This window comes from Dermacentor andersoni, chromosome 2 (genome assembly GCF_023375885.2).
Source record: "Dermacentor andersoni chromosome 2, qqDerAnde1_hic_scaffold, whole genome shotgun sequence".
Classification (NCBI taxonomy): domain Eukaryota; kingdom Metazoa; phylum Arthropoda; class Arachnida; order Ixodida; family Ixodidae; genus Dermacentor; species Dermacentor andersoni.
In genome coordinates, this window is record NC_092815.1 from 37,850,063 (window position 1) to 37,873,615 (window position 23,553).

A 23,553-nucleotide genomic window follows, 5' to 3' on the forward strand; every position below is an offset into this window, starting at 1 on the left:
GGTCCAGTTTCGCCTTGTTGGTTGGCCCCGAAGATGATGTAGCAGTAGGCCCATGTCGTGGCAATCTGCAACAATGGCATTGGTGAGGAAGGCATACTAGAAGCGATGTCGTGCCCGAAGCGGATGACGGCTGGCTGGCTTTTAAATCCCCCGTTGGCTGTGACGACTGTAGTGTCAGTTCCAGGTTGCCAGACGGGTAGTCGAGCACGATCCATATTAGGCCTTGCGTGCGCAGCCAGGTCACAGGATGGGAGCGGTCCAGTTTCGCCTTGTTGGTTGGCCCCGAAGATGATGTAGCAGTAGGCCCATGTCGTGGCAATCTGCAACAATGGCATTGGTGAGGAAGGCATACTAGAAGCGATGTCGTGCCCCTATATATATATATATATATATACATAGAGAGAGAGAGAGAGAGAGAGAGTGCTGCACGAAATGTGTACAAGGGTGTTGGGTCCTCTGTCAGGCATTTTGCCTTTAGTCCCAACATCGTCTTGTTCTTCAACAAGGAAAACTGATACTGACACTAAATTTTACACTTAAAGGCGGAAATGTCGGCCCAGAGATGCCCGCCGAAGGGATGACGGCGGTGATGGTGGTGGTGGTGTTGCAGCAGTTTGGGCATACATAGCCGGCAATTGTTCCGCTTGAGCCTCACTCTTCGCGTATTGTAGGCTCTCCTGAAAGAATGGTAAAGCTGACAGCAGTTGCACCGTTAATTAAGCCAGGTAAAAGAAAAAGCGACATTGCATCAAGCGATGCGATGTTGAATTTCTCCAGGCAGTTTCCTTCCGCTGAGAATCCAGTCACTGTTGAATTAGCTGCAGTAGGCCACAAATTTACGATTGAATGTACTGTGACTAACCTTTAAAGAACGTTGTGGCATCAAAGTCAAATTTTAGCAGGTAATTAATTAATTTTATTTACTCACATACATATTGAGTCTAATATTTGATCCCACTGGGCGTGACAAGGAGCATAAAGCATCCACGGCAGCTGCATTTTCTTAGCTTGCATAGCGTCCTGAATAAAACGTATTAAAGTTAGGCACTGAGGGCACTGACCATGATGAATGTATTCACCGACAAAGAAGTATCACGGGTCTCGCTTTAAGCGGTATGTATTACTTAACGGAGTCTTGATATGGTCCTCCAACTACCCTCAGTTTATCATTGTAACTGATAATAGAGGAGCCCATATGGGGCCCTATAACGTAAAACTATTTCAATATGTTTTTTATTCCAATCTCCTGACGTCAAACTTACGTAACCGCCGACGCAAGCATCGGGCGGTGACCAATCAGACCAATCAAACGCTCTCCTCGTTCATAGGAGGTCACTTTTGCTTGCTTGAAAAGCGAATAACATTGCCTACACTGAGCAGCTCGTCTTATCTAATTGGCTGACAAGAGGCGAGGAGCACGCTCAAGCGGAGAGGGATTCGATGGGGCCGAGTCACTGCACTGAAAATCGATAACCGGATGAAGAGGGTGGTGCCGGCGTCTGCGATTGGTCCGCTTTCCCTTACTTAGCTTGCGGTGGCTGGTCGAAAAGTGCGGCAGCATGCAAAGGAAGCTTAAGAATGACGCTAAAACGGATCCTCAACTAAGAAGTATTGGCAGAACGAGGTCGTAAACGTCCCGAAAGTGCATGAAAGCGTTACACGGCCACGCAAAAAGTTTCATTGTATGCAAATAAACCCATGCTCTCTGACAGGTGCGAGTAGCCAGTGCCTGAGCGATCGGCGGCAGCCATCTTTTATTTCTTTCAGAACGGGGCAGTCTGCTGCTATTCAGAAAAAAATTCAGTTTTGTTCGGCATATTAATGCACCTTTAACACGTTCACGTCGCTTTGACGCGGTGAGTTTTACGCTTTTGTGACGTCGGGTGACAGGCAGGTGAAGTGGGTGCAGCCCGAAAACTTTTGACCAATAGCCGAGGGCTAACCGCGGAAAGGCCTCGAATCAGAAATAACTATTCTTGTTTTGTTCGGTCAAATCATGCATAATCATTGTGTACACGTCATATCAGATGGGGAGCTATCGCGGTTTTCATGACGTCGCGTGACAGACAGGTGAAGGGGGGGGGGGGGGGGGGGTTCAAAAAAGTTTTTGACCAATCGCGGAGGGCTGATTGCAGAATTGGAATAGAAAAGTTTGGAATAGCTTTACGTTATAGCGCCCATGGTTACAGAAAAAAAAAACTAGGCTGTCCGCGCACATTTTGACTCGAAATGTCGATTTGAAATCACTGCCTCCAAGCCCTTCCCTCCGAGGCCGACTGCCATTCTGGTTTACAGTGCACGACATCAGCAAGTGCTGCGTCGACTGCTCCAAAACGCGGAACGTCATGCACTCAACACAGTGGCATCCGATGGCGCAGCAAGGGCGTTGCCATTGACTTTTACCCTCCGTTTTCCTCTCCAAAAACCAGAAAACTCCTGCAGCAACTATCCCGAGCTACCCGCTGATAGGCACGTACAAAAATGAAAGAACACATGACGACCACGGCTTACTTCCCATTCTTGCAATGGCTTCCGGCAAAGAAGCGCGGTCTTTGAGATTGGCTTCCGTTACTCTGAGGGACCACAGTTTAGATGCGTTCTTTCGTTACCGGTTAGTGTCGCCAGGCTGCTCCACTGTTCAAATGCGGTTTTATAAAAATCAAGTGCAAATTTTCTACTGCTTTGAATGCGCTTCGAATATTGTCAGTTTATTGTGGAACGTATGGCTTGTTATAGAATGCTTAATTCAAACTCAAAAATTTGGTGCCTTGGCCCATTTAACCAGCCAAGTCAACCTCTCTGTTCGGAAGCATCGTGTCAATTGACCAGCTGACGGTCACTATGAGGATCTTGATGGGTGCGTTTGTTTCAGTTTGGCTGTTAGTATTACGCGTATCACACTGGAGAGCAGAACCATTTCGTTCACCTATTTTTCACTAAGGAGCTGCGCTTGTGCATGATGTTTCTTTGTCTTCCTTATATTCGGTGACGCTATCATGCGATGAAAAGTTGAGGGTAGCGTTTGTCTCTTGTAGTTCGCTTATTTTATTGCGATAGCAATTATACGGACACTCCAGGCGCATTTCTGCCGTCGGCGTCACCGTCGCCGTGAGGTTCTGTATAAAGTCCGAGGGTGACAAAACCGTTCCCGTGCCGCGCATGCTGTATGTGCGAGCGAAGGCTTGCGAGAGTGAGCCGGCGAACGCTGTTCAATCTCGCGTGCGCGAACGAGGAACGCGAGCCGGAAGCGTGCCCTCTCCTGTCGCACGCGAGGCACCAAGGTCAGGCGAAGCAGGGGAGTGTTCTTCTCCGGCGGCTGCTAGGGTGCCCCGATGCAGCGCTTCGCCTTTCGGGCAGAAATGCGACTTTTTTTTTTCTCTGCCGTTCTGGCGTACCCGTGTTCGTTCTTCCCAGCATCATCAAGTATTCACTACCCGTACACGCACAGCAAGTCATTTTAAGCAGATTGAATATGTGTCAATCTTCTGCAATGTTAAACTATTCAGTTTCAGTTTCTTATTCTTTAACTACAATGAATTGGTAAGATACAATATACAGACGAGGGTCCCAAAGTCACAGACAGCAACGGGACCCTCGGTTAACAATAACATTGTAGAGATGTAATAAACAAGAGCAAGCTAACTAGAAGAAACAAACAAAATTGCGAAAATACAACATAGAAAAATCAAATCACCGAAAACAATTTGTATGCATGCAAGCCTCCAGTGCATAAAAAAATTAAAAAAAAAACTCGATACATACAAAATGGCAAATGTAGTGTAATGAATGACGTAAACTTAGTTACACATATAAAACCGCTTAAGAGCATGACTAAATGTATGAAAGGATGAAGATTTATTGCTGACGGGTAAACCAATCCACAGTACTATACCAGCGAATGATGATGTCATTTTTCCACAGTTAGAATGAACAATAGGTAGTAGAAAATTGGAGTTACGTGCAAATCTGCTATTATTGTTACTGATGAGGTGCCTGTAATCCATTAATTGGTATGAGAGCTGTTTACTGAGTAACTTATAAAACATAATTATTAGATGATAGTTGAACAAGTTCGTTACAACAAGGATGTTATTTTCACGAAGTAGTAGAGTAGCACTCGTGAAAAACCCACTGTTAGTGATAATGCGTATTGCTTGGTTTTGTAATTGCTGAATAGACGAGATATGATAGCTATATGTGTTTCCCCAGGAAACAATGCCATAATTAATGTGACTGTGAATGACGGCAAAATATAATGCTAATAATGCGTCTTTAGAGAAGTATGGTCTTGATTTTATTTATGCTCTAATACCGAAGGTACATTTTTGCTTAATGAAGGCAATGTGTTGATAAAACTTAAGGTTAGAATCTAGTTTGATGCCCAAAAATGATACACAGTCGGAGACGGGAATGTGATGTTCATCTAGAGTTGTCTCAGGCAAGCCAGGTAGTATTCTTTGGCTAAATCGAAAAATCATGAATTGAGTTTTGGAAGGATTGATAATTAATTGATTGGACGAACACCAAGCAGCAATATGGTCAAGCTCATTGTTTAGTTTAAATATTAAGGTTGTTAAAGAATTGTTACGCAACGAGATAGTAGTATCGTCGGCGTATAGCACACAATGTACCGACTTAAGACAAGTGGGTAAATCATTAATATAAATAGAGAATAGTAAGGGGCCTAGTATGAAGCCTTGTGGTACGCCTTGGTTAATAACTTTAGTATCAGAATAAGCATCTCAAAAAAACTCTTTGTCCTCTATCATGTAGGTAACTTTTTAGGAATTTTAGTACTGGACCGGTAATTTCCAGGGCTTCTAGCTTAGTAAAAAGTATGTTATGATTAATTGTATCAAAAGCTTTAGTGAAGTCCAAGAATACCGAACCAGCGAAGTTACCCGTATCAATCGAGTCACGAATGTAGTCGGTTAGGGATATTAAAGCTAAGTTGGTCCAACTGCCAGCGCGAAAACCAAATTGAGAAGATTGCAACAAAATACATTTTTTAGAGTAATTTAACTTTACTTTACTTTAACTTTAACTTTAACTTTACTAATCGACGATATAATAGAAATAGCACGATAGTTAAACACCTCCGTTTTATCACCTTTCTTGTGTACAGGAATAAGTTGGCAAGTTTATTATTACCACCATCTGTAATGTCATTTTTTGATAGCTTATTAGCCTTACTACCGTCACAGAAAAGTTATATAAACAGGAATAATATACCTCAGAAAGGCTGGCCTTCGTTTGTATAGGTGGGCCCATTCTTGAGAAAGGCGGTCCACAAATGTTTATTTTGTATAGTCTTAATACTCTAATGTACCAGCGTTCTAGACTTCTCTATTGCGTTTGTATATTTGTACTTTGCCCCTCCTGCTTGGGCCACAAGGCTTGTATTATGCTCCAAATAAATAAATAAATAAATAAATAAATAAAATTAACTCGCCATACCAACCCTGCGAAAATTGATGGCCAGCGAAGCTGTTAGGAAACTACTCAAACACGGTCGATGGGGATATGAAATGTTTTATTCTTCTGCCTAGCCTTAGCACGACACCGTTGTTGAGCATTACGATTTCGCAATCTTCGACGCTCATCGTATTCACGCTGCTCTTCGGGAGTCTTAACTTTGCGTGGTCTGCCCTAGCGGTCTTGCAATGAACTGAGTTGCTAGGCAGGTCTCCCTTTTACATATGAAGTTTGGCGACGTCACTCACTGATTCGTACGCTGATGTAGCCCCTTTCCCACCGGAGCAGGTTATGCAACCGTAATATTTACCGCGAAACACACGCAGCGGGGAGAATGAATGTGCATCGCATTGTTCACAGGTGCCTTATCATCCATCATGCGGTTTTGGCGCTTGTTTTGTGCTTTCCTTTATTGAAATAAATACTGAGGTGTGTGTTGTATGCCTGACTTCAAACAAGATATGCAATTTCTTTCAGTTCATCTCTTTCTTTTCTTTTTTTTTTCCTGACGGATACGGAAAATCCCGACCAATTAGAGGCTAACAGCTTCGCTGTAATAAAGTCCAGTGATGTGTTCATCAGTACTCAACAAAAAAGGGGCTTGAACTCATAATTCTTGGAGAAGAGCAATATGGCTATGGCGACTGCAAATGGCTTGTACCAAGCGAATTACATGCATTTAATTACTTGTAACCAGTTACATTTTCTGGCAATTGGCTAGTTTAACGATTAGTTTGTATAATTGGCAACGCTCACAGTAATGCCATTACTTTTTTTCAGTAATAAATTGCACTTAGCGAGTCACTTTATTTATGAGACAGGGGGCGCTATAACATAAAACTATTCCAAACTTTTCTATTCCAATTCTGCAATCAGCCCTCCGCGATTGGTCAAAAACTTTTTTGGACCACCCCCCACTTCACCTGTCTGTCACGCGGCGTCATGAAAACCGCAATAGCTCCCCATGTGATATGACGTGTAGACACTAATTATGCATGATTTGACCGAACGAAAGAAAAATAGTTATTTCTTATTCAACGCCTTTTCGCCATTAGCCCTCGGCTATTGGTCAAAATTTTCGGACTGCACCCACTTCACCTGTTTGTCACGCGACGTCACAAAACCACAAAAACTCACCGCGTCAATGTGACGTGTACACGATAAAGATGCATTAATATGCCGCACAAAACTTAATTTTCTTCTGAATAGCCGTAGGCTGCCCCATTCCGAAAGGAATAAAAGATGGCTGTCACCGATCACTCAGACACTGGCTGCTCGCATCTGCCGGAGAGCATGGGTTTATTTGCGCGGCCATGTAACGTTTTGGAGCACTTTCGGCACGTTTACGACCTTCTTCTTCAACTCTTCTTTGCTGAGGATCCGTTTTAGCGTCATTCTTAAGCTTCCGTTGCATGCCGCCGTGATTGTCGAGGAGCCACCATACGCTAAGTAAGGGAAAGCGGACCAATGGCAGACACCGGCACCACCCTCTTCATCCGGTTATCGATTTTCAGTGCGCTGGATCGGTCCCATCTAATCCCTCTCCCATTGAGCGTATTCCTCGCCTCCTATGAGCCAATTAGATTAGAGCTCCGTGTAGGCAATGTTATTCGTTTTTCAAGCAAACAAAAGTGACATCCTATGAACGAGGAGAGCATTTGATTGGTCTGTTTAGACAACCCTGCGGGTGACCGGCCGATGCTTGCGTTGGCGGTTACGCAAATTTGACGTCAGAAGATTGGTATAAAAACATATTGGAATAGTTTTACGTTACAGGGCCCAAGCCGTAACACGCGGTGCAGCTTTGAGAAGCTGAATTTAGCGGCAACTACAGTAAAACGTCCGAAATCGTGCCGCAACGCCACGCATGTTCATAAAGGCAAATGCGGGGGCTCCGCACGCTCCACAATATGTTCACCGATGAATTACGATGAATAGTACAGGTTCTGGTAAGGCTCAATAACGAATGCAACTTCGGACGATAATGCCAGAAAGTCACTTATGGACGACCTGTATTTTTTTTGTCAGGTTTTCATTGACTGAACCGGCAAAAAATCTCTGCAAGAAATGAAGCCCTGCGCTTCGTAGGGGACCCAGTGCAGAGTAACCGAAATATTGTACGCAAGTTCCGGATGCGTTACGACACCGCCGTACCTCCCAGCGCGTACAGTGAGCTACCCTCCCTTTTTCTTCCTTGAGCAAGCTTTAAGTGTCGCTGCTGATGTCCTCACAAGAAAATCGAGGGACGATGACCAACGAATTTTTTCGTTGGTCATCGTGCAGTGCAGCCCAGCTCTTTCTGTTTACTGTATCTATGCAAAAGTTCGGAGCAAAGTAAGGTAGAAGCAATCGATTAGTACTGAGTAATTATTCAGTTACTTTCGTGGGGGCAAAATTCGTAAATGTAATCAATTGTATTTTTTCAATGAAGGAGCTGAAATTGTAATCGGTTACTTGCCTTTCCTCTAACGTGCACAAGTCTAATCTGTAGCTGTCCAGCTCCAGTGAGACGTACGGCTGTGCTAACGGTGCTTTTTTTGCTTGCATTTTTCTTTGCGGTGTTGCAACGTCGGCCTCACAAACTGGTAGCCAGGCGCAGGCTCCAATTGGCTACATCACAAAAGAGCACACAGACGCACAATACATCTCGATTTCTCAAGAATAAGGACAAATAAGACAACCTGTTTTCTATTCCCGCATTACTATCTTTTGTTGCGGTAACAGCCATCCCTCTTGCTAACCATACTTCACTCGGCGAAGAGCTCTGTGCAATGACTGTGGTGTATATACAATTATTAAATGGGATCTTACGGTGAAGCATCGGAAGTGCTAACACTGCGCCGACAGAGCCCCGTTACCTCCGACAGAAACAGGGTAACCATATTTCATAGTATGTCGTTTACATGAACCACTATCGCTCCGATTTGATTAGATCTGTGGCTAATGAAATGCTTGGCAGCTAGCGAAGCTTTTTGAAGCTAATAGCAAAATGTTTTGCGTAAGAACCGTGGAAGTAAACTGCATTGTAGCATTCGATGCATGAAACGTCGTCTGCGCACATTAAGCATTTTGTCTATAGCATCGTTGGCCTGTTTTGCTTTGTACCGGCCCGCTCATTTCTCAAGGGGTACACGGGGATAGCTCAATGGCTCGCGATGTGCTGCAAACGACGTGTAAAGGAACGGCCACTTGCTCCAAATTTATATATGTATTTCGTGTATGCATGTTTCTGCTGCCCTGCGTCAACACAAAGAATGCGGACATCTGTGATCTCCTTTCACCCTAATTAGGGGAAGACACTTTTCACATCTTGACCATGACCTTTAGCTGCCTCAGGCAATTGATACCCCCCAACATTAACAAATATTAGCTGTGCGCTCGGAAACACTATTCGCTCACTGAGTCTTTTAATTAGCCGTTAGCACCAGAGAGCACAGTAGCCGAATTGGAATGTGAAACTGTTTTCGTCGAGCGACCCTTGCCAAGAGGTTATGTCTGTAGAACTTACTCCGCTAGTGACAAGGCATGTTCAGGCCATCTAGTGGCATATAAAACCAAAGTTTATTTCATATTTCTGTACACGTCTCACACAAGCACACGTGTGCAAAGTGCAAACGCTTGTGGAGTGCTCGTTTTACGTTCGCCATTGCTGATACAACCGCATCGATAAATCTCGTTGACTTCAATAGCTTTTCTGCAACGCTTTATAGCATGAACAAGCAAAAAAACAAGCTTTTTTTCTCTCGGTTATTATGCTGTCGTTAAGTGATTGCAAAAGAACTGTGGCAGGCGCACTGAAGCGCTGTATAGTTCTGCAATATATATGTTTTTTTTTCTCATCCCTCATCCCACTTCCTCACTCTTTTCTTCCACTGTCCTCATTTCTGAGAGCTGCGTAACAGTTTACAGCAAGCTCACTCAGGCCGACATCCTGGCCCTTTCTGACAATAAAATACACCTCTCTGTTAAATGTTTCGGCTTAATTTCGTGCCGGGTAATCAGAAACTCGTTTTCAGCTGAGCTCACACTCACTTGTAGTCGGGCTAATTGGCCTGTTCAGTGATTAGACTTTGATATAATGCGTAAAAATAGGTCCCAGGTAGTGATAGACGAAGCGAAGGGGTGATAAAGCAATTGAGTTTACGTGTGAGCGGGCTGCAACCTCTCCGATTTTGGAGCCGACTATTGGAAAAAGAAACAATCTGTGACAACTCCTTTCCCCAGCATTATACCGCTTGCTTTGCACCGATGGCTTGGAAAACGGGTGTCGTGCCTTCCAGTGAATACAGATTTTGTTTCTTTAGAAAACGTCAGTATGTCGCACACATTTTTTGATTATCAGTGAACTGTGTGTGGCGGCTCCGAAAACACGCCTCTGAGGTGATTCCTCTGCACGAGTATGTTATGATGTTTTTTTCAAGGATGACATTGCCGTTTCGCATCAATGCAGAATGCGTTAGAATTAAATTACTAAGCCTTCGTTGCTCAACCCGCTTATCCAGTACAAGAAACGCACTGCGGTCCACTGCGTCGGCTTCCTTAATCACGGCTTTCACAATTAGGAGCGGATACTTCTGCATTATTAGAGCATCGCGATGTCTGTCGCATCTGTTAATGAAATCCGAGTGTTCGTAACACAGCATCTTGAAACGAGGTGCTTGACTATAGGGTATGCTTGTTTCGCAGCGAGGTTCATTTGTAAAGTGTGCACCGCTGCAAACACACTCATTATGCGGCGAAGCTAGTTGTACCTACTGCAGGGTCAAGGGGGAAGGGGGTCAGATGCCTCTTATTCTTCGCATTATTTAAGCGATATAAATTATAATTGTTTCATCACACTGTCATTTTGCATGTCTATCCGAAAATAAAAATTTGTTTCCAATGCTGTGTGATCGACTGGCTCGGGATATCATAAATGACAGACGCTGTCGCACCGCTCAGTAAGTTTGTAACTTGTAACTTGAATGCAAACGACGAGGCGACCGCTACCAACCTAGTAGGCTAGGGCTAAGTCCTGAGCATTGCATCTACTCAAGGGGACAGCACGATAGCGTTCGTTAAATTATGGGGTTTTACGTGCCAAAACCACTTTCTGATTATGAGGCACGCCGTAGTGGAGGACTCCGGAAATTTCGACCACCTGGGGTTCTTTAACGTGCACCTAAATCTAAGTACACGGGTGTTTTCGCATTTCGCCCCCATCGAAATGCGGCCGCCGTGGCCGGGATTCGATCCCGCGACCTCGTGCTCAGCAGCCTAACACCACGATAGCGTTCGTTCTTCTTTCGTTGTTGAATCCCTTCAATGACGGCTTACACGCACCTATCCGCGTTGTGGATTCCTGCAATGGTGACTCGCATAAGGAATCCTTCCTCGAGCAGTGCACTGCTATAAGCTACCCTGACTCGCGCACCCACTCGACCATGGTGGCCAGATAAAAGAGGCGATATGTCCAGCTCGAGGCGACCAGAGAGTTTTACGACATCAGTAAGTCGGGGTCGAAGTTTGCCCGTCATAGATGACGTAATGCTGACCGAGCTACTTCGCCTCTTAGCCACGCTGTCCCTAAACCTGTAACCCTACAATAAACGCTACTCATCTTGGTGGCTCATTCCGAGCATTATTGAGTTGTGAAATTAAATATAAAAAAATACCTTGAATGTACTTATTAAAATGATCAGTTTTTTAAATGTCATCCACAGAAGCTGTTGGTGCTATTCGAACAGATTTCGTTGCGTTTTAATTGCTTCATATTTTCCTCGCACCACAGTGGGTTTTGTTTTTCAATATCAGCCCGTACTGATTACTTTGTCTCTTGGCCGAAGTGGTGTCATTTTCGTAGTGGATTAATACAAAATCACTCGCTAACTTAGATTTAGTTTCACGTAAAAAACATATTTGGTACATAGCGATTCGTTGTTAGTTTACCACAATGAGAAGGGTAGGCAGACTGGACATAGCAAGCACTCAACAACTGAATTTTTATTCTAAAGAATTTCAACCTTTCCGATGAAATTACACAAGGAATTTTCGGAGGATGCGTGATCTAGCAGAATTGTATGTGTCCCGTTCACTAAATACCCGCAGGAGCCGCCAAGCTGTGGTACAAGGTAAGGGATTAAAAGGACATAAGCTGACATTATTATCATTTGACAAAAGTTTTTAGCCGTCGTTCGCTTTGGTGACTGCGTGAAGGTCCCTCCAAAAAAGCGTGATCGTGTTACGTACATTATTTTTCTGAATACGTTATTGCTTTGCTCGTTGATTATGTCCCACCGCAAGCTATAACTTGAAAACAAATTGAGACGAAGGATTTCTTCTAATAGGACTAAAACTAAAACGTAAATTAGCCTGAGTCACTGAATGTGTTAAGAACTTACTCACCAATGCTGACAATTTAAAATTATGTAAGCATTGTTTTTCACTAATTCTAGTTTTTTTTTTTTCTTATCAACTAGCGCAACGAGTCGCCGATACCGCTGATAACGCAGGCGTGGCGTTCAGCCGGATAGATACGAAAAAAAAACGAGGGAACCTTAGCACTTCTTATGAATTGTGAATTCGAAAGCACTATGACCACTTGAACGGCTCTGAGCGATCGTTCGAGTTTTGTGTTACGATTAATGTACCATAGCGCTACGTGCTGCCCGAGCCAGCAAGCAGCAGCAGCAGCGTGCGGTGCCAACGCCGCATGCCGACGTTGCGTGGCGATGCCCTCTCTCCTCACGCAACGCCTGGCGCGCCAATTCGCCAGCAGATTTTCCCTTTCGTCCGCTCTGCCAACGCCTCCTAAATGGCTCAAGGCTTGTGCACTTCGATCCAGACGCGGCTGCCATAGAATCTAATAGGGATGCTCCCGGGTAAGCCGCAGTGATTTTGGCGTCATTGTTTTCGTTACGCCAGTCTTTACATCGGAAATTTCGGTCCAAGTAGCATGACGTCATAAAGCAGAGTGCGCAGGTGTGTTATCGAGGAGGCATTGGCTATGCTCCGTCGAGAAGCGCTCACGCCGAAAGCGAGAGCGAGGGTTACGTGGCGTCGCGAAGATGCTCTCTCCCCTTTGTTACGTTTCGCCTACGACGTGCGGTATAGCCGGCGCGGATGCAACGGACGCCGGGGCTTCGCTCAAAGCGGCGGACATTTTGGCCCGTTCAGCGCTGCCGCAACGCCTCCCCGCCAAGCGCGTCCAGGCATGTTTCATTGCCACGTGTCTTCGTGTGCGCGTGTGTGTGTGTGTGCATGTTGGTGCCCACGCTTGTCAAAGTGCGGCAGCCGGGGAGAGGAGCTCCCTCAACTGTGAAGCGAGGAGGTCTGACCGGCGCCGGCCCGGCGGATGCGTCACCTTCTAGTCTCAACGTGCCCGAGCACCGCCGTCACGTGGCCTCATCCCAAGCCGTTCCTTCTTGCCCTCGACTCCGAGAGTATAAAAGCAGCTGCCCCCGGACGCCGAGGGAGGCTCCGATTTCTTCCGTCGAGTAACGTGCTCTCCCGTCTCTCCACTTCGGTCGACCTGACCGGTCGCTCTTTTGCGATGCTAGAATAAACAAGTTGTTCTGTTAGCAGTCGACTCATGCTTTGCCAGGACCTTCGGATGCTTCCAGTTGTGCCCCAGGCCGCCAGGCCAACGCTACCCTTGGGGCTTGCGACCCATATGCAACACCTTACACAACACCTGGTGCGCTAGGGCGGCAAGCAGGCGTACCCTATCATCCGCTTTACTCCGTCGAGGCGCAGCTCGTGACGTGGCGTCGCAGCCAATGGCAATGCGAGTTTAGGGAGCGTTTCGCTGTTACTGAGGACAGACGCCGGTTTTTTCGCTCAATAGGCCATCTGACGTTTTCGCGTCATAAGAACGAAAAACTAAACGAATTGTTTCGTAATACTGCCCCTAGAAACGCGCTCTCGTCTAATGCCTTCTTTTGTAGTTCATTCTTAGTTGTAGTATACACAACTCAGGCGCAATTCCTGAGCAGAGGAAGTCACGTGTCATTCATGAAGCGTTCATTATAAACAATGCTAAATAACGACTGATTTCCTTTACCACATCCAAATGCGCCGCTCAGTGCAGGAAGTCGGTCACACAAAGTAGAAAATGTGAAAAAAAAAACGCACTGTCAGCCACGTCACGTTGAATATGGCTCTGCGTTTGGTCTGCATGCATACATACATGCCTAAAAGAAGGCCCCAGCAGAGACGGGGGCCGAAGCCCCGAGTGAAAGGCTGCCAAGGCTCGTTTGCCTTGCCGGCTCCGGTTTTTGTGAATAATGGATGTCGGCACGAATATACGCACGTGCCAGTAGAAGCGTTATGCGCATATAAATAGCTTCCATGAACACTAAGCCCCTCGAGACAGCGCAGAAACTACTACTCCCTCGTTTTCTTGCGTTTGCAATTGTTAATGCACTGGTGACAGTGAAGGAACTATGAGGATTATTCACGGCGAGCAACGCGATGATGGCTTTTTGCATTATTCTGTGCCCACCTCACTCTTCGCTTCCGCGTTGGCCTCCTTTGTGTCCAAGACAATGGCACCGCTGACCAAACATTGGATCTGTCACTGGTGGGACCATTTTGCGGTTTTCCTGCAGTAATGCCGAGATAGCGGTCAAGCCTTCGAGCTGCGATGACGTACGAGAGCCAGAAAGACGAATCGTTCTACATTGGTCACGGTAGCCCCGTATTGCATTTCATAGCCATCAACCGACGCACTACACTGCATCGTCCGATCGTAGGTAATGGTGTCTAATAGCTCTGACTCCAGACGACCATCTACGTTCTATTCCGCAATTGTGAAGTAACTGACGGAGTATCGACAATTGCTGTCCTAAAATAGTTAAGTAGAATAGATAAAAGGTTTGTTCGCTCACTTCATTTATTACCAACTCCATTACTGCAACTGAAAAAAAAAAACCTAATTATTATGTGATTCCCTGTCTTTCCAAGAGTAAAAAAGAAATATTCACAATAACTGTAACAATAAAATATTGGTAGGTTAAACATATTTTGTTGATGGTAGAACCCTGCGTAAAAGGAAGCAGAAGAAATTAAACGCCTGGACACTGCTAGACAATGCCAGTATAGTGGCCATCACATAGCGGAAGTAAGGTGCACCTATTATGGTTTCCGGTTGTTTATGCAGAGACCGAACGGCAAACTAAAAGAAGCTGCTCAGATTCTTTCAGCAAAAAAGGCTTAAGCATCTTTTAACGACGTAGTCTGCTCTATAGGGCTCGGTAGTCGTTGACAAAACAGATCCAGGCCCTTTCTCTCTATATACTCTCTTCTTTTGTTCCTCTATTTATTCATTATCATTACTTTAGTTGAGCCACACGAGTGGCGCAAAGTAGAGATGCCTACTGGTTCCTGCAAACATTCGATTTTCTTTGTATATATATATATATATATTTTTTTTTTGCCGCGAAGCGTGTCTCTCAATTTGAGCCAGAAAGAACTGAGCAGTCATTAATGTAATGGTGGTAGTATTTCCCACAAAAGCAACCTTAACATAGATTAAATATTTTCGAAGTCGTTCATCACGTCTTCATTTGAGTGAAAACAGCCGTGAACTCAGCTGAGCTTAACTGAACGGAATCAACTGAACAAAGAATTCACTAAATGCCTATTTTCTCATTATGCTGCATTATTATGCTCCCGAGGGAAACCAGAATTTGTGCTCTGCAAAGATGCTCGCAGATTTAAAACGACCTGACCTGAACAGCGAAATGTTATAGGCGCACAGTCTCATCGGCTGAAACTTGCATCAATTGCTAGCTTATTTCAGTCTTTGTGCACTAATCGGTAGAAATATGAATATTTGCAAACTCGTCTGCCATTTCTCACCTTTTCTTCGTTAGCGAAATTAAAAGAAAATACTCGAAGAAAGTATTAAAAATGCAAGAAGTCTAAATAAACAGGCGTAATACACAGCCTCAAAAAGGCAGGACACTAGGATATCTATATACATATATATATATATATATATATATATATATATATATATACACAGTTTCGGCGCGCAAGGATGCGAGTCCATTTTTTTTTATACATTCTTAGCCTTTCTTTTTTTCGTCCCTTGCGTTTTGTTTTGGACTTTCAGATTTAATTACCCTCGAATACCGATTGTACTCGCGTAAAATTTGTTTCGTTGACACTTCTAAGTTGTCCTAAGTTCTTGACTTCTTCAAATAGCAAGGTCTGTTACACTATGCGCAATTACCGTTACTGAAATGCAATGAATCATGCCACTCTGGCCAGAAGTTTAGGACTGATTAAATGCTCACTCATTCTTGCCTGTCGAACTGATTCCAAGCTTCTGCTTCTCATATTTCTCATGTCCATCCATGCACATCTATTATTTCATTCGTGGAAAAAATAGGCTTTTGCTGTGCCGGCCACATACCGAAAGTCTAGCTTACGGCTAGGCATTTATTGCCTAAAGCCGTCGGTTCGGTATACTTCCTCCAATAAGTCTCGGTTCGTGCTAGGTTCCAATATGGTGGGAAAATAATGGTCCGGCTCGAATGAAAACGTTTAAGCTCCGCTTTTCGGTTCAGTAGCTCTGCCTCGCACTTCGATGGCGTCGCTCCTAACTGAAGTCCGAGCCCGAAAAGCGAAACCGCGCAGCTCAGCATTCGCCGATATCCCTTAGTGGTTGGCGCGGCGTTCTTGAGTTCGCTGGACGACAGGAATGGCTGCCGCTACGCTCGTGGAGCTGCTGTCTGGCAGCGCTGAGTCATGTGACCAAGTGGCCGCACAGCTTCTCGTGCAGGAGAAGGAGGAGAAGGAGGGGTGTTGCTTGCTACAGGCATACCTAGCCTTGCAAAAGTTGCCGGCAGTGGTTCCGCCTGAATGCCACCTATAAACCGCGACAGGTTCTGAAACACTTCGCAGTCCATCTAACAGCACCAGGTATTAAAAACTACTTCACACGGAGTCCAATCCCATTGCGCATTTTCCGAACCACGACGACCCACACTTCTCACCATTCACTTACCAACCCTGCATTACGGAAGAAGTTTAGTAGGAGCTGAACCACCTCCCTCCTAAATATCCAATGTCCACGCGGGATCAAAAGATCACTTACATTTGAATCTAGCACCGCCTTGCGATAGAGTTAATGTACTGGTGTGTTACGTTCTGCTTCAAATTCTGGGCACATTAGTGTGCAACATTCAATGTCACCAATATCTTCACAATGAACACACGAGACGGTGATGGGTCTAGTCCTCCCTTTCAGCGCCAAGCTGGAGTTTGCGCTGACCTTGTACGAATGCAACACGGCAGAGCGGCATCCGTTTTGTTAAGTCCTTTAATCACAAAGGTTGTTGCGGTGGAGTCGACGACTCCGGCGAGTTACCTCAGGGCACTGCGGCATGCAGTATTGGTGCCGATTCCCGTAATTGTGGTGTGCGGAATGGCGGTGTGCGGTCGCATGCAGAGCCGGACTTGTTTCTGCATCGAGCCTGTCATTCTTCATCGTAGAATAACCAATTGGATAGTTATTCTCGTCGACCTCTGCGCCTTAAACATATCGTTCCTTTATTTTATTTTTTCGCACATTGCCTATCCGTGTTCGTTAGATATTTTGCATCCCCGTTAGCCCTTGGAACTACAGGGTAGCGGGCATCGCTGCTGTCTATGGAGATATTTAGGCCTGGAAATGTGGTGATCCGTGTTCGTTAGATATTTTGCATCCCCGTTAGCCCTTGGAACTACAGGGTAGCGGGCATCGCTGCTGTCTATGGAGATATTTAGGCCTGGAAATGTGGTGATTATAACACAATTCTTTTCGTTTTCGCCCTTCGTTGGTGGCCCGACCAGCTCTCACCCTATCACCATAATCGGTCGGTTGTGAGCGGTGGAGGAGGAGGAGGAATAAACTTTTATTGTAGAACCAGCACTTTATGGTGGCCGGGCCTAAGCCTCCCACGAAGGGACGTCGAGGGCTTGCCTCGCCGCCGCCTCGCGGGCGTGCTGGTTCGCCCAGGTTTGGTAGTCGAGGGCGGAGCTCCGCAGAGCCTCATGCAACCTCGACGAGAGAGTGGTGGTGTTAGTCTGGGTGTACTGTGCTGGGCACTCCTAGAGCATATGCGGAAGTGTAGCCGGGTGAATTCCACAGCACCGGCAGTTGGGGGTAGTGTAGACGTCCGGAAATATAAGGTTGAGGCGGGCAGGTGAAGGGTACGTGTTTGTTTGTAGTAGACGCAGGGTGGTAGCCTGCGCCCGGCTGAACTTTGGGTGAGGCGGGGGGAAGATTCGGCGACTGAGGTAAAATGCCTTAACGAGATCGTTATACGTTGTCAGACTGTCCCTGGTGTCCAACTCATCTCCAGTGACTCCGGCGCGGTTGACTAGGCCTCGCGCAATGGAGTGGGTGACCTCGTTGAGATTGGGGAGGTGTGGGTGGACAGGGCCGGCATGGGCTGGGATCCATGTTAGGGAGATTATGCTGTCTTTAGAGTGTGGTGCCTGGCAGAGGATGCGAAGAGCTTGGGGAGAGATACGGCCTTTGCTGAAGTTAGTAACGGCTGAGCGAGAGTCCCACACTATGGTGTGACAGGTGAGATCTAAAGTGGCCAGGGCGATGGCCACTTCTTCAGCCGTCTCCGCAGTGGGGGTAGTGACGCTGCAGGCGTGGTGTAGGACTCCATCGCGTGTGGCGACGGCCACAAATCGTGTGCCATGGGCGTATTGGGCTGCATCAACAAATGTGACGCCAGGTACGTGGGCAAGGGCTTTTATGATAGCTCCGGCCCGAGCTTGGCGCCGGGCCCTGTTATATTCAGGGTGCATATTTCTAGGGATAGGGTCTATGTAGATCCAGCTACGGATGTCGTTCGGGATCGGTTGTTTGGGGCCCTGTTGCTGATGGTAGGTGAAGCGAAGCGTGGACAGAATAAAGCGCCCCGTTTCAGTAAGGGTGAGCCGTTCAAGCTGAGAGCGTTGTTGGGCTTCAATGAGTTCGGAAAGGTTGTTGTGAACTCCCAGTTGGTTGAAGAGTTCAGTGCTGGTGCAATGTGGGAGACCAAGTGCTTGCTTGTAGACCCCTCGTATGAGGGTGTCGAGCTTGTTTTGCTCAGCCTGGTACCAGTTGAGGTACGCAGCAACGTAGGTAATGTGGCATATGACAAATGATTGGACGAGTCGGAGAAGGCTTTCTTCTTTGAGTCCTCCGCGTCGGTTAGATATACGTTTAAGGAGTCGTAGGGTGTTTTGAGATTGGGCACAGATCTTGTTGAGAGCCAAGGCGTTGGAGCCGTTGGTAGAGATGGTAAGACCGAGAACCCGGATACTAGGGACGTGTGGGATAGGACTGCCATCTTGAAGGCGTAGGGTGATGGCGTCACAGGGTCGGTGATCAGATTGGTGTTTGGGAGGGCGACCCCGCTGAATGGGCTTGTATAGCAGAAGCTCCGATTTAGTCGGTGAACAGCGCAGTCCGGTGCCTTGGAGATAGGCTTCAACTGTGTCAATCGCCGTTGTGAGGGCTGATTCCACTTGACCATCACTGCCTCCGTACGACCAGATGCTGATGTCGTCGGCGTAGATGGTATGGTTGATATTGTTGACTTGCTGTAGTTGCTTGGCAAGGCCAATCATGACTAAGTTAAAGAGCATGGGAGAGATAACTGAACCTTGCGGGATGCCTTTGCTGCCAAGGGGAAGCTGGTCTGATCGTAAATCCCCGGCCGAGAGTGTAGCCGTGCGATTGGAGAGAAAGTCACGGATGTAATTGTAGGCTCGCTCTCCCAGGTGGAGGTTGGAGACCTGGTCAAGGATAGCTGCATGGGAAATGTTATCAAAGGCTTGAGTGAGGTCGAGTCCGAGAATGGCTTTCATGTTACGGGAACGATCGTTTAGCACTTGATGTTTGAGCTGCAACATAGCGTCTTGAGTAGAAAGGTGAGGGCGAAATCCAATGATGGTGTGGGGATAGAGAGAGTTGTCCTCGAGGTGACTGTTGATGCGTGCTAAGAAGGCGTGTTCCATCACCTTGCCTACGCATGAAGTGAGGGAGATGGGCCTTAAGTTATCGAGGCTAGATGGTTTGCCAGGCTTTGGGATTAGGATAACGTTGGCAGTCTTCCAGGCAGCTGGAAGGGCACCACTGCGCCAGCAATCGTTGATGTAGTCCGTCAGATGGGACACGGACTCGTCATCGAGATTGCGAAGGCTTTTGTTAGTGACCCCGTCTGGCCCTGGAGCAGAACGACCGTTAAGCTTGCGTAGAGCGGCATGTATTTCAGATACGCTGAAATCGGCGTCTAGTGTAGAGTTGGGGCTACCGATGTAATTGCTGTGTGGACTGACTTGTCCCCTGGAGATATATCTGGTGCAGAGGTAGTCAATCACCTGTTGTGGACCTTGCTTAAGGGTCTCCGTATAAAGGAGCTTCTGCAGCCGATCCTGTTGGGTGGTGCGGGTGGTGGTATTATCAAGCAGATGTTTGAGGAGTTTCCACGAGGAAGGGCGATGAAGTTGTCCATCCACCGTGTTACACAGCTCAGTCCATTGTTGCCGGCTGAGCGGTGGATGGTAAAAAAATTAATGCACCGGATTGAGGGACAGGAATTTGTTACCTTATACTGTCCCCATAATGGAGCGCTGCTCCCGCTTTTAGATATACTAACGCACGTTGCGACCGCCTCTGCGTGCAACGCTGAAAGTGCACGTGAACGTGCGCTTTCGAACTTCGTCGTTACCGTGTTGGTCACTTTTCTGGCCTTTTCTGTCCTCACACAGCGTACAGTGGATAGCTTAGTGAGTCCCATTCTTCTTTTTTTTTCTTACGCAAGACTATTTTGCTTACCCTCCCGGGTTCGGCGTGACTAATGGCTACTGGGTGGGTCAGTGTATCAGTGTATATATATATATATATATATATATATATATATATATACATACATATATCTCTAAGGCAACTAACAGAGCAGGTGCTTATACTCGGCAAACACTTTCAACTTGCTTATAAGATAGCCTGTCACAAATAGGAGAATTCTAGTCCATCAGCCGGTCTGCTGGAAGAGCCGGACATTACTTCCACAAGAAATTGAAATACATAATCGACTAGTTAAAAAGAAATAATACTTAAGTTTTTAACTAATTACCCCCTGGTACTTATGGCAATTTTACAAATTCTAGCGGGTGAGACTAGAGGGCATATCCACTTGAAAAGAATTGTGCGGGTGACACCTTTTGCGAGATATGTGCCGTCAAACTTTGGCTAAAAGATGCGCTGTTCAGCAGAAAGTTCAGGAATTCATATCTCGAAACAAAACCGCGGCCAAATCGTTTTCCCTAGTTTCGTTTTCCAAGTCGCTTGCCATAATTCCATAATTTCAACTTGTTTTCCCATAATTGATCGCTGTTATTAACACTTGGGACAAATAGAAAAAAAAGTCTAACGTTTCCAAAGGTCGCGGCTGAGTCGCGGCAAATCGCGCCTCGATTTGCTGGCCAGGCTTTGGAGCGTGTCTTAGACGCCGTTCAGTTTTGGGTCCTTTCAAATTATTTTGAACATTGATTTCGCATTTACGTGGCTTCAAACTAGGAACCCTGAAATAGATATGCTAATGTGCTTTTCGCATGCGCAGGGATTTCAAGAAGGTCCTTGGAGTCGTTAGCCGTATTTCACTTCGAGTATTGGAAATTTCCGCGCGAATAAATTGCTAAATCCAAAGAAGTCGAAATTTGTAAGTACGCGTCCCTATACGGCCGGTAAATTTCAAAACTCAAATGCTCGCTTCTGTTGTTACTAGTAGTAAAAATAAAGTAATGCAAATAAAATGCACAGCTGCGCAGGTCTTTGTCTCAACGGTTCACGTATGTGTATCCATCCTGGAGGCCAACTTTTCTTTTCCTTCTGTTCTTCTTCTTTAGAGCCTATCAAGTGCCTCACTGGCGTAGCGTAAGCACCATTTCCCGGAATGCTTTGAATGATCGTTCTTACGGTTTAGAATTTTAAATCGCTACAGCCATTTCGAATTCTAGGCAGGTCGAACTTATATCACAAGGACGTCTGAAGCATATTGAAGAATCTGTGCAATAATTTCTCGCTTACATTTGCCTCTCTTAGCTGGCGCTCTGGCTCCTGCTCCGCTGGGCTGGCCTTTTTACTCGCATCTAACGATCAGCGTCGCTCACAGCACCCGGGCGAAAGTGCGGCACTCGCGGGCGCCGCTTTTCACCCTCCTTGTTTTCCTTCCCAACATTCATCATTTGTTTCTTCCCGAGAGCGCTCCTTACATTCGTTTGACCTAAAGTGCAGCGCACAGCGATGCATTTACGTTTATTCATGGGATAAGTGCATGAATAATGATTATTGAGAGAAGTCTGGCTACAGCCTCGGAGAGAACTAATCACAGGGATAGACGCCTGTAGCAGCGATGAAATAGTGCTTTTCTATACAAAGCGTCTCCTCCTGGCCTGGTGGGATTCTTTGTGATATCTTCCAAATTGCTTCCTCGACTCTACTAAGCCGCTCTCTCGTCGCTACCAGAGGACCAAACATCTCTTCTTATCCTCGTGCGAAGGGCAAAATGCGATAGAATATCGTTGGGCTCAACGAAGGCGTCGGCATTGATGTTAGCGAAAGAGAAATGCAGACTTTAATGAAAACCGGAGATCTTAACCTGGCATGTCCATAACGAACGCCATTTAACTTCTGCAAAGAACGCAGCACGGCGCAGACAAACACAGCACTCAAACAAGCATCCAGAATGAAGACACGTGTGCTTGTTTTCACAAACGGCCCTCTTTAAGGAGTCGACAGAGCGAGTCTAGAGACGGAAAGGAGAATTATTCGCTCATGGTGGTGCCGAGAAATCATCTTTTTGTTTGGAAGGAAAATCAAGAGCAGTAGTATGTTGTTGCTGTTCACTAGCAAAAAAGAAAGAAAACGACAATGACAACAACAACAATATGATTCCTTAGAGCTAAGTTTGCAGCACAGCCACACATGTGCGAGTGACACGGGATTGCTAGTTTCGTTCGCCCTGCTTTCTATATGCGTACGCGATAAGACACAAGGTTTGTTCCAGAGAGCTAAGGCTCGTGCGCCTGCTGTAAACCACGAGAAAGTGGTCGTTGTCGACGTTAAGGAAAACGAAACGATCTCAATATTCGGACAATGGGAGTAGAACCAGTTATCGAAAATGACAGTATCGGAATGTGTCAACTGAGCTGAATACGAGCGTGAGATACCGCTCATTAATTACTTCCTTAATGATAGCCTAATAAAGAAATTCGTTCATTTCTACATTCTAGCACTATTATTTGCTCGCGAGGAACCGGAATTGATATTGGCAACATAATTTGACCTCCTTCGGTTCTCTAGCTGTGTCTGTGTCTGTATCACTGTGTGTGCGTGTGTGTGTGTGTGTGTGTGTGTGCGTGTGTGCGTGCGTGCGTGCGTGCGTGCGTGTGCGTGCGTGCGTGTGCGTGCGTGCGTGTGCGTGCGTGTGTGTGCGTGCGTGCGTGTGTGTGTGTGTGTGTGTGTGTGTGTGTGTGTGTGTGTGTGTGTGTGTGTGTGTGTGTGTGTGTGTGTGTGTGTGTGTGTGTGCGCGCGCGCGTGCGTGTGTAATTCCATTTAGCATCCATCATCATCATCATCATCAGCCTAGTTACGCCCACTGCAGGGCAAAGGCCTCTCCCATACTTCTCCAACTACCCCGGTCATGTACTAATTGTGGCCATGTTGTCCCTGCAAACGTCTTAATGTCATCTGCCCACCTAACTTTCTGCCGCCCCCTGCTACGCTTCCCTTCCCTTGGAATCCAGTCCGTAACTCTTAGTGACCATCGGTTATCTTCCCTCCTCATTACATGTCCGGCCCATGCCCATTTCTTTTTCTTGATTTAAACTAAGATGTCGCTTACCCGCGTTTGGTGCCTCACCCAATCTGCTCTTTTCTTATCCCTTAACGTTACACCCATCATTCTTCTTTCCATAGCTCGTTGCGTCGTCCTCAATTTAAGTAGAACCCTTTTCGTAAGCCTCCAGGTTTCTGCCCCGTACGTGAGTACTGGAAAGACACAGCTGTTATAAACTTTTCTCTTGAGGGATAATGGCAACCTGCTG

The 23,553-nt window shown here is 46.2% G+C and overlaps 1 protein-coding gene across 3 annotated transcripts in view; it reads left to right on the forward strand.

The window, feature by feature from the left end:
• The window catches only part of LOC129387747 (defensin-like), a 328,772-nt gene that overhangs the window by 180,077 nt on the left and 125,142 nt on the right, over positions 1 to 23,553 (forward strand). Inside the window, exon 1 of one of the 3 annotated variants that reach the window (XM_072286379.1) lies at positions 7,593 to 7,644. The exons of the other annotated variants lie outside the window; for them this stretch is intronic. Within the exon in view, the coding sequence (XP_072142480.1) occupies positions 7,608 to 7,644 (37 nt within the window). The 5' untranslated portion in view covers positions 7,593 to 7,607. Of the gene's footprint in view, positions 1 to 7,592; positions 7,645 to 23,553 lie in introns of those variants that run through there. 3 annotated transcript variants of the gene reach the window in all.